The sequence below is a fragment of the Chelonoidis abingdonii genome, chromosome 2 (assembly GCF_003597395.2).
Source record: "Chelonoidis abingdonii isolate Lonesome George chromosome 2, CheloAbing_2.0, whole genome shotgun sequence".
In the NCBI taxonomy this organism is placed as follows: domain Eukaryota; kingdom Metazoa; phylum Chordata; order Testudines; family Testudinidae; genus Chelonoidis; species Chelonoidis abingdonii.
In genome coordinates, this window is record NC_133770.1 from 159,751,206 (window position 1) to 159,763,224 (window position 12,019).

Here is a 12,019-nt window from a genome sequence, read left to right on the forward strand (position 1 = left end):
CTCCCTGATCCTAATGGATGATTCCCTATTCTCTCCTGAGAAAGAGGAAAGCCCCTATCAAGGCCCCTGCTAATATGGTGGAAGAGGAAATTTCTTGCCAGCCACAGATTTGATGATCAGGTTAATTTTGTGTATGTGTGAGCAGGAGTGACCCTAATCAAGCATATAATCCCATTCATACCCCAGGCTACCACTGGTGTTCTTGAAACCAGCGTCTCAGTATCACCAGGAGAAAGCATTCAAGCCCCAAGATACCAGGGTGTGTCTATAACCAGTTTTAAACATTCATACCCCAACATCCCATAGCATTCAAGCAATTCCCATATACTCCAGCGATCCAAGTTCATCTCGGGGCAAACAATGACAAAGGCTGATGACCCAGAGGAAAATAAGATCCCCTCTGAGTATTTAAACTGAGATCCAAGCAGAGAAGGGTTGGTACCTATACAGTGCTAAGGGACACATGCATCACATTGTGATGACAGTCTTGTGTGTCTGAAAGGCAGAACGCCAAGGAGGCTGTCTCCTGGATGGATGATTTCAAATGTCTCCAGGGAGAGGAACGACCAGTGTCATTAGAGTGTCCCTTGCCTACTGGCTGAGATGCTTATGACTGGCATCCCCCGAGGAAAGGGGGAAGAAAAGTTCTGAGTGGCAGTTGCTGGGGCTGAAGGGATAACTGGACATGAAGCAAAGAACTTCTTTTTCTTCCTTCCCTACTTGAATTTTCAGGCTAGCAATATATTGAGAAGTCCAGTGGAATTAGCCCAGAGTTGTGTGTCTGAGACCTGTGTTTGAGTCCTGGTTCTGCCCTGGACATTGGGTAACCTCAAGCAAGTCACTTCCCCTCTCTGTACCACAGCCACAATAAAGTGGGGGATATTGATACTCATGGGGGTGTTGGGAGGGCTAAAGTTTTGTTGAGGGGGTTATTAAGGATGTTAACTGCACCATATGATCATAACAACTTAATATTTGCAGCCAAGAAGTTACCCTCAATGAATTATTGCTATGTAGGTGGCAAGATCCTGGGGGCAAGGACCACCTTTTGGTTCTGCTGCTTGAATGGCACCAAGATCAACAGGGCTCTGGTCTAGGTGTTAATACAAATAAATATCACTATAAAGATAAACAGGAAATATTGGTTTAATATATGGAGATATATCTATCTCATAGAATTGGAAGGGATCCTGAAAGGTCATTGAGTTGAGTCCAGTTCTCTGTCTTCACTAGCAGGATCATGGCCCCCTCAAGGATTGAACTCACAACCCTGGGTTTAGCAGGCCAATGCTCAAACCACTGAGCTATCCCTCCCCCCTTTTGAGATAGTATCTTTTGATCCAAGGATCTCAAAGTCCTTCGCAATNGTCCAGTTCTCTGTCTTCACTAGCAGGATCATGGCCCCCTCAAGGATTGAACTCACAACCCTGGGTTTAGCAGGCCAATGCTCAAACCACTGAGCTATCCCTCCCCCCTTTTGATAATGTATCTTTTGATCCAAGGATCTCAAAGTCCTTCGCAATTGGGTATTCACCTATTTTTACAGATGGGGAAACTGAGGCACAGAGGAAGTTAAGTGACTTGCCCAAGGCTTCACAGCAACACAGTCAGTAATAGAACACAAGACTCCAGACTTGCAGTCTCCTGCTACCTTCGTCACATAAAACTGCCTCGCAATAGACTTCCCACAGTGCATTGTGCTGGGTGTGCACCTTTATTTTATTTGCTTTTTTCCTACTTGCCCACCATACATCATGAAACGTCAGTGCCTATGATTCCACCGTCCCTCACCATATGGAAGTTTCTGTTCCCACTGAAGTTGAACTCGCACTGCATCATGTCAAAGAAAATGGGAATGGCAGCTTTCCGCAGCTCAGGCTCAGGTATCAGGGTCACCTCCAGGATTGGACCCACCATTGATGGGATGAACTTGATCTTATGGGGGCCTGTAACAGAGAGAAGATGAGACCCAGCCTCTGCTCAGTGGAACACAGCTGCTTGAAAGCAGGTATCTATATCTGGGAGCACATTAGTTATACAAAGGTAATGAGAAGACAGTGCACACATTCAGTATCACTGAAGTTCTCCAAGAGGGTGACACTCATTAATGGTGCAGTTTTATGTCCCTTTGTCATTTGTGCTCCTAAATCACTGAGTCTCTTTTGAAAATCCCACTCTCAACCTTTGTATGGTGTGACGGTTTGGGAATCTGTTTCTGGGAATTAACACTACTGACTGGATTGTATGATTGTATCTGTACACCAGCCTCTGGTATTAAGGGAAAGGGGACCAGCACCTGGGTGTCTGCCCCTGAGCAGGACAGTGCTTAAGGACCATTGACAATCGAATAATCTTGCCCTAGCAGCACGATGGTTGGTACCAGCCAAAAGCGAATGAATTGCTAATTGCTTTTAACTGGAGCTGGAGGAGGTGGCAGCTCAGAGGAGTGGAAAAGTTAAAAAAACAACAACAGAAGGACAGGGAGAGACAAAGTGATTCAAATCTGCTGTTAAAATGTGAGACTCTCTCCATCAAGAGAAAAGAGATCAGAAGCAGGCAAGGCTGTGCAGGAGGAAGAGGAGGTGAGGAAGAAGGCTCCTGCACTCCCTATAAGACACTGACCAAAAACTAAAAGACCCTCAGAGGGGTAAGGAAACTGAGGCAGGGATTTACATGCAGGTTGTGTTGTTTTTCCATAGACCTGTACCTCTCTTGTGCTTTGTCTGTGAGTTAAGTGTGACTGGTTTAAAAATTCCTTGGCAAAGTCTATGTGACAGTGAAAGTAAGTAGCACACAGTCCCAGAAGGGGAGAGCTAATCCAGAGTGTCCACAGCTTCCATGGAACTCTGGCAGCATGCAAGAGCTACCAGGCACAAGGTGGATGGACTGCAGAGCCTCATCTCACAAAAGAAATGAAATCCAGTTTTGGAGGTAGAACATACACACTATTGTGAACTGTACAGATAGGGAACTCACCCAGATTATACCACATATCCCTTATTTTGAAGCCAATCTCTTTCCTCATGTCCCCGTATCTAGAAAGGGGAAAAATATTAAATGAGAGAAGAAGGTTAAAAACCCCCCCCGCATGTATTGAAATTAGCCTTGTTAAGCTGCCAGGGAAATTTAATAGCCCAGCTGCATAATCTACTAGCCTGCCCTTTTTAAAAACATAGCCCTGAATATTGGGCATCTAGGGTAAGGAGTTCAAGACCTGAAGGCCAAGCGACTCCCTACTATCCATCTGCCAAGAGGTGAATGGACACCAGATATCAAGGGAGGAAGGGATAGCTCAGTGGTTTGAGCATTGATCTGCTAAACCCAGGGTTGTGAGTTCAATCTCTGAGGGGGCCATTTGGGGAACTGGGGTAAAAATCTGGGGATAGGTCCTGCTTTGAGCAGGGGGTTGGACTAGACGACCTTCTGAGGTCCCTTCCAACCCTATGGTTTTATGATCTTCAGGGGAGTAAACACCAGGAAGGGAGAAAAGCTATTTAAGATGAAGGATTATGTTGGCCCAAGAACAAATGGGGATAAGACAACCATAAATAAGTTTAGGCTGGAAATTAGAAGAAGGTTTCTGACCATCAGAGGAATGAGGTTCTGCAACAGCCAACCAATAGCAGGAGTAGGGCCAAGAAACCTAACTAGTTTTAAGAAGGCACTTGATAATTTTATAAATCGGATTGCAGTGAATTCCCCCTTACTTGCAACCTCTTGGTTCCCAGCAAATAGTTGCTATTTTCTAAGTTGCCAACAAGTGGAAGGCAGGTTTGTGGGGCTGCAGCCAGGGGAGGAAGTACTGGGATGTGCCTCCCTGCTGTTACCATGCCCACAGCCTCCCCTCTCAGCACCCACTGCTGGGATTCCAGTGGGGGCTCCCAGGGATACTGCAGCCCCTTATCTCCTGTGCTGATGGTGGATCCCCTGGCCACCGGCAGGTTTGTGGGGCTGCAGCCAATGAAGGAACGTCCCCGCATCTCCTTTCCTGGCTGCAGCTCCACAAACCTGCGCGTGACCAGGGCTTTTCTTCCCCCAAAAAAGTTCTCAAACCAGAATGCCGTTTACTGCCAATATCCAAATCGCATTAATATTATAGTCAATGGGACAGGACTGGTTCTGGCAAAACGCTACTATTAAATATAAGTTGTTGTTATTAGGATTGCAAATAACCAGCATCCACTGGATATGGCAGGGTTCCCTGCGACGCAAGTGGACTGAACTCAATGACCCAGCAGGTCCCTTTCCAGTCCTTTGTTTCTATTCTGGCAAGAAGTGGGTTAAAATTCACCCCCCAAAAGAGTGAATGCACCTTGCCAGGAGGGAAGGGTAGGTTAGCACGTTGACCATAAGCATTTCTGACAGTAGGCTGGAGGGTAAGACTGCAGTTTAGCCAGCTCTCGTAATTTTATCCAGAATCTTGCAATGTTTTATGTTTTTTTTTCCAAGCACCAGCTTCTGGAATCAAGAGATTGCAGGAGAACTCAGCTTCCATTAAGAAAAAAAGTTTCTAACCCTCATGACTGCAGAGGAAAGCTTGAAAACATAAAATGAGTGTGTCCTAAAGGCAAAGAAATCAAGAGGCAAAGGAAAAAAAAATCCTGCCAAAATTATTTTTAAAAAATCTCAAGATTTTTAAACCCATGTCATGATTTTTGGAGGCCTGACTCAGGATTTTTGAAGGCTCGCGGTTGGCAATACTGAGACTGCAGGGAATAGAGCTGTGAGAAGATGAGGTCTGGATGCTGGAGGAATGTGCTGGTTATTGCTCACTTGTCCTGCATTACAGCTGGGGAAGCCAGTAATTTCTTACTTTGAGGACTACGGCTGAGGAAAACCTTCTATCTTGGACCTTAAAGAAGCAACAACCTCTGTTTTAAAATGAGCCAAACCACTCATGTTTAAACTCAACCCAAACATGCAGAGCCCATTGTCTGGACCTACCAATAGCTGTTCTGTTACAGAGAGCCCACATTCACAGTATGTCTACACTGCAACCAACAGCTTCAGCACAGGCTGTACAAGCCCACTCAGAGCCCTGTGTAATTACTTGGGTGGCTAGTCTGCACTGAAGCTCATGTTGCCACAGCTTCACTGCTCTAGTACCCGAGCTAACCAGATTAAAAACAGCCCAGGTATGTCCACCTGAGCTGTTATCACAAACCGTGATGCAGTACAGACATATCGATGGATTGTATCAAGTGTTCCTCACTAGATGAGCACAATATAAAGACTGGGCTTATTTTCCAAGAGTAAGACTAGCTGATCATGTTTCAATGTGAACTTACTTCTTGACAATTTTGTTGCGTTTGGCCTGTGAGAAGTTCTCCAGTTGGAGGGATTCGTGAGTGAGAAAAGCTACTGCCAAGTGGAAGTAATTGTTCCAGAGCTGTGGGGAAAAAAACCAGATTAGAGAAAGGAAAAACACACAGAACAACAGAGCTACTTAGTCACCAGTGCTGCAGATTCTCTGTCAGGTATTAATGAGGAAACACAATTACAATGAATGAGGAAAAATAAATTCCCACAGGAGGTCAACAGGTGTAAAAGCTGACTAAGAGCTACACCAGGGGTAGGCAACCTATGTCACGTGTGCCAAAGGTGGCAAACGAGCTGATTTTCAGTGGCATTCACACTGCCCAGGTCCTGGCCACCAGTCCGGGGGGTCTGCATTTTAATTTAATTTTAAATGAAGCTTCTTAAACATTTTAAAAACCTTATTTACTTTACATACAACAATAGTTTAATTATATATTACAGACTTATAGAAAAACGTTAAAATGTGTTACTGGCACATGAAACTTTACATTAGAATGAATAAATGAAGACTTGGCACCAGGACCGGCTTTAAGCACCAGCAAACCCAGCACATGCTTGGGTGGCACAATTCCAGGGGTGGCATTCCGGGTTGTTTATTTGTTTTTTGCGTTTCTGCAGTTGCGCTCTCAGATTTTTTTTTTTTTTGTGCACTTCGGCCCACCACTTCTGAAAGGTTGCTGACCCCTGAGCTACACAATCTGCACCATCAAACTTTGTTTCTTTTGGTGTGATCTATTTAAAATGCTCACTCAGAAGACTATTTATGAATTTAGATACATCAAATCCCACCTTAAAACTCTCCCTTGCCCTGATGCCCATGAAAAATGCAATAATTAGGTTGCTGGTGTGCTGAGACCATGGCCTATCATGCTGACCGATACTGTCTCCTTGTTTCTTTGAGCTCTTGCATCTGTCTATTTCCACCCATTGTCTCTGATCATATACCTGGATTGTAAGCTCTTTGGAGCAGAGACCATCTTTTTGTTCTGTGTTTATAGAGTGCCTAGCACACTGGGATGCTAGTCTGTGTCTTGGGCTCCACAGTGTCTTTGTAAGGATAGGAAAGTATTATCCCCATATCACAGACAGGGAACGGAGGTAGCAGAGAGTTTAAATGACTTTCCAAAGGTCGCACTCGGGAATCTGTGGCAGAACTAGGAATGGAATAGATCTGTGTCCTAGCCCAGGGCATTAACCACAAGACCATGCCTCCTCAAAAGAGGGGTTTGCCATCAAATCTCTCCAAAGTGCCAGTAAACTATAGTCAACCTAATATAAAAGTAAAGGGTGGAAAGCGATACTTTCACACTCCCGCTTTAGTACATTACTGCTATAAGGCATGCTGAATGAGCACAGAACACGCGCCGCAGATCATTGGCTGAGGACAAGCCCATGTTACAAGTAGCATCTTGGGTTAGAAATTTCCCATTCGTGCTACTTTTCCGCCAAGAGGATCGAACACCACCATCCTCAACAATACCAATAACAAAACTGGTGTCAGTGGGACCTGGGGGCACCCATCAGCTCTCTGAACTTGCTTAGTTCCAAAGTGGTCAGGACAATAAAGAACTGAATTTATCCTCACCTGGAGTTCGAAGCTTGCTTGATCCAGAAAGAATCGGTTGAGCACAGTGGTAAATTGATTCACTGCTCGGAGGAAAACCCTGAAAAAGTAAACACAGATAAGAAGGCATCCATGGAAGTAGAAACAGCACATGCCTGAATGTAAGGCTCCTTTTCACAAGCTTGGAGGAGGCACGAACCATTAATCTCAGCTCTTCTACTATAATCCCTCTTTCCCCAAAATCCTCTGTACGTAGTGGGAGGTGAAGGTTATTTCTCTGTTTCTCAACAGAAGTATCCCTGATTTAGGGAAGTTACAAATGAAAAGATCTATTATGTCATCCAGTCCCCATACCAATCCTGTGTTGTTCCACACAGGATATTTACTAGTGTTTTGTCTCTCTTAGGTGCTTCCATGACCCCTATACTGTGGTATCTGAATTACTCATAGTCTTTAATTATTTACCCTCACAACACCCATGTTAGGTAGGCAAGTGCTATTAACTCCATTGTACAGATGGGGAACTGAAGAACGTAGAGGCTAAGTGACTTGCCCAAGATAACAGAGGAAGTCTGTGGCAGAGGACAGAAATGCACTCAGTTTCTCAGGTAATGGGCTAGCACCCTACATGCATGATCATCCTCTTTTGTCCAGTTTAGCTTTAAGTTTCCCTAGTGACGATGCATCTCCCCACAGATTTGAAATAAAGAGGATTCTCAGATTGAAGCATGCATCTCTGGCAGGGAAATCCAATCCCTGGGGGGAAAGCTTGCAAACACTCCTTTTGACAAAGGAAGAAAGAGTTTGCAGGTTCATAAGTCATTAAAAAAAAAAAAAAGCCCATCTTATAGGGCTTTAGTCAAAGCTAACTTAAACCAATATGAACTTTTAAAGGAAGTACATCTCAATTTACTTGCAGCAGTTCTAGTGCAAAATCTACTCAGTCGCAGAGCCAACAAGTTCTGCAGAAGTCACATGAGCCTTCAACCAGTAGCAGCCTCTGGTAGAGGCTGTTTACCTGCTCTGCATCATGTTCATCACCATCCAGTCATTCGCATAGACATTCTTTCCGATCAGATCCTTAAACATGATGAAGGTTTCCATCAGGAAGTCCTGTAAAAACATGCCACATGCAAGGTCTAAGAAAGTTAGTCTGTGATCAGATGGAAACATTACAGGGGATGCAAACATGTGTGACTGCAGATTCCATTGATCACAGATCAATATGCCGGCCCTTTGAAATGCATCTTTTATTATGGCATATATCACCATAACTAAGTTATATCTGAAATCTCATCCATCAAATTACAGGAGGAAAAAAATCCCCTCCACAAATCTATTCAATGAATGCAATTAAATCTGTTATTGTTTGAAGTCACTCTCTAGATGCGTAGGGAGCATTAAAAAGCAAACCAAGTGTTTAAAGTCTTTTGACCTAATACTTCCCTTCAAATGCATGAATGATGACATTACATAGGGCTGCTGCATTATTCGTTATATACATAGATTATAGAGGGGGTTGTCATTCCTCAGCCATTTAGAGCTTTGCTAAATGAGGTTTAATGGTAGCAAATATCTAGCATAGAAAAGACATGCAATCTTTAACAAGAGCTAAACTGGTCAAGTTAAAGCCATCACACCTTAAATCCTAGTATAGATGAGGCTTTTCTGCCAAATTGCAGGATGAAGAGTGGGATTTGTGCAGGTGATACTGACAAAATCTAACTTTAGACTAAGAAAGAACCTCAGTCTCCAGAGGCTCAAATGTTCATAGGTTCTCTTCTGCTCTAAAAGGTAACATTGACATTCAAGCACCAGACATGCACACACCTAAGAAGTCATCACTTTCCAAAGGTCACCAGCAAAGAAATGTGCTGCTGAGTTGAATAGTGTGCACTAAAGAATTGGAAAGTGACACTAATGCAGAGAGAGAAATGGACACTGGTGCTGCCACAGTAGAAATCCTCTAAGCATTATTAAATCAGAGCTTGATGGAAAGGGTTAGGCTTGATATGGGGCACCATGAAGACTAGAATTAACTCCTAGGCATGTTAAACTGAAGAAGCAACATTGCAATGTCTAGGCTGAAAATGCCACAAGGAGATGCTTATTTTTTTAAAAAAATTGTAAATAAATCATGTTGTCATTGGTATTATTTTAAAAATAATTTAATGGACATATTTCTCTGTGTTTTAGGGATCATAAAGTTGGATTCCAAATTTACATATTGGACCAGTGTCTCCTGAAGTTGTATTCTTGTACCAGCTTTGTTTTTATACAATTCACCTTCCTGGTTTGTCTCACATGCACAAGCTGTACTGCATTGAAAATGTAAGAGGAACATTTAAATGCATGATTCAGAAGGCATTGAACCATGGAGTGAATGAAAAGCACAAACAATAGCTTCAAAGATTGAAGCCTATACCCTGTTTTAGGAAAAGTCATTAAGCATGTGCTTAACTTTAACCATTGACCTCACTCTGCTTAAGCACACTTCCTGAATAGTGAAGCTGTCCTGAAGTAAAGTTCTTCAACGGAAACATTGTCCCAATTCAATTAGCTTTGTCACCCAGCACTCCTGCTCTTCCACAACATTTCCAGCTGACTCTGATTCACTCCACTGATTCATTTGTTAAAAAGACTAGTACACATTTTATGAGCCCTTGCAAAACCTTCATGGTGTTTAGGTTTTACCATGCATACTTTTCCAGAAACCTTTCAGGTGAGTTACTAACTCAAAAGAGTTTTATTTGATAGCAGCGTTCAACAACCTGAAGGGGGGTTCCAAAGAGGATGGAGCTCAGCTGTTTTCAGTGGTGGCAGATGACAGAACAAGGAGTAATGGTCTCAAGTTGCAGTGGGGGAGGTCCAGGTTGGACATTAGGAAACACTATTTCACTAGGAGGGTGGTGAAGCACTGGAGTGGGTTACCTAAGGAGGTGGTGGAATCTCCATCCTTAGAAGTTTGTAAGGCCCGGCTTGACAAAGCCCTAGCCAGGATGATTTAGTTGGTGTTGGTCCTTCTTTGAGCAGGGAGTTGGACTACATGACCTCCTGAGGTCTATTTCAACCCTAATCTTCTATGATTATTCAGTTGAGTGGCTTTTTCAGTCTAGACAGTGAAGTTGCAGAAATATCTGTGTCCTGCAGGTGGCCATGTTGCTTAACAGATCACAGGCAATTATAATCAGCCAGGGAAGCAAAGGCAGCATCCTGCTATTCATAGTGGTTTACAGATATTTTACAATAAATTCTGAAATATCTAATACAGAATCACACAACTGCAAAGTCTACCCACGCCTGTATTCCAGTTCACTATGCATGTCTCTGCTGTAGCTGTGCAGAACAGCCATCAGGAACTGTGACTACCAATTAGAGCAGTGTCACACCACAGAAGCTTGTGCAATACTGTCTCTGGGTCTGATCTGCATGTGGGGAGGGGGTGAAACTTAGGCTTTACTTGGAGTTTCAGGTCCTAAGGGGCTCAAAGAACAAAGAGCAAAAGTGTTGTTTCACCTGGATGTTGGACTCAAACCACATGAAAATCATGAACTATACATGGTTTAACACAGAGGATGGATATGCAATGCTGGCTAAGGACGCTTGACCCTCATCCTCGACACTCCAGCCCGAGCCTGAAAGCCTATAAAGAACTTTACAGCTCCGCTGCTCTAACTCCACGAGCCTGAGTCAGCTGACCTGGGCCAGCCACAGCTGTGCCATCTGCCTTATTCCAGTATAGGTGTACCCTCTGGGGCTTCAAATCATGGAATGCTCTGTGCTAGGTGCTGTACAAACCCGTCACAAACAGACAATCGCTGCTCTCAAAAGTTTGCAACAACAGTTGAGCTTTTCAGAAACCTGATCAAAATGTGCATGCTTTCAGGTTTTGCAACCAAGATGCCCTATGGCTCTATTAATAAACACAAGCCTGTTTTTGGAAATTAGTAGAGATACTGCCCCAAGGTTGTCAGCTTTTTCCATCAGGTCAGACAAACAGAAGAGGAATCCAAGCTCTTAACTGAGCTCTAAATGAAATAATGAAAAAAAGAGAGGGATAAATACATGGATGGAGAAGAGAAAGGACGGGGAAAATTAATTCCTCTGCTTTTCCTGTCATCTTCATTCAATCTTTCTTCTTCCTCCCAGCTCTTCAATTACACAGGTTTAGAGAGTCACTAAAGATTTGTTTTCACCCCACATGACAGTCTAGTCTGATGCTTTGCTGAGTCAGCAAACAGCCAGCAGTGCTGTATCCAGCTGGGGTGAAGTGAATGTTTCACTAACACTTGCAATATTAGGTACTCATACTCGTCAGTGATTGGTGCAAGAGCCTGAATTGAGTATAAGAGCAGGATAGGATAAAATTAGAGAGAAATGCTACATGGACTGGGCTGCAATCCGGGCCAAGCTGACTTACGATAATGTCCTGTCTGGTTTTGAAAGTGCTGATGTAGTGGTTATAGTGGAAATCATCCATCTGTCTCAGGATGGCTGTCATGCAGGCTACAAAACTACCCTGCAATGGAAAAGACAAAAAAGGCACTTGGTCAATTATCTTTCTGCACTAAGGCCCCAATTCAGCACAGTTCTGAAGCATATGCCTAATTTTAGTCACATGAATAGTCTTGACTTCAAAGAGACCACACACGTGCTTTAAGTCAGGCATCCCTTTAAATATTTTGCTAACTTGAGGCCTAAAAATGCATGTACTAAGGTCACAATGTGATTGTTTCCCTTCCCTTCCCCAGCTCCAGATCAGTAACATCTGCAGTGGGTTGATACCTACATATTAATCTGGACATCACCTCTCACAGGGTTTAAGTTTTAAGTTTGAGGAACAGAGATGGGACAGACTTTATCCCTTCAAGAACTGGAATTTTCAAAAATAACTTTTACTGAGAGAGATTAAAATGAAATCACTTTGTTTCCCATAAATGCAAGTAGCAGCTTTAAAAAAAAAAAAAATCTGGGCTGTCACTCTCTGAGCTACTGAGACACTAACAGTTTGGTAAGTAATAATAAAAATACTTACCCAGACAGGACTGTCTTACCTTCATATCTGATCACTAGTGCAAGTACTGCTGAAACCACAAGGAGCTAAGTCTAAAAAGCAGAACTCTCCTACGTCCATTT

General features: G+C 43.3%; 1 protein-coding gene across 1 annotated transcript in view; it reads right to left on the reverse strand.

Annotated features, from left to right (window-relative positions):
• Positions 1-12,019, reverse strand: part of DOCK5 (dedicator of cytokinesis 5) — a 134,047-nt gene that overhangs the window by 30,223 nt on the left and 91,805 nt on the right. Inside the window, exons 28-33 of the mRNA XM_032795300.2 lie at positions 11,304-11,402; positions 7,902-7,996; positions 6,905-6,983; positions 5,289-5,389; positions 2,977-3,035; positions 1,792-1,946 (exon numbers count right to left, since the gene is read on the reverse strand). Coding sequence (XP_032651191.1) covers positions 1,792-1,946; positions 2,977-3,035; positions 5,289-5,389; positions 6,905-6,983; positions 7,902-7,996; positions 11,304-11,402 — 588 coding nt within the window. The remainder of the gene's footprint in view (positions 1-1,791; positions 1,947-2,976; positions 3,036-5,288; positions 5,390-6,904; positions 6,984-7,901; positions 7,997-11,303; positions 11,403-12,019) is intronic.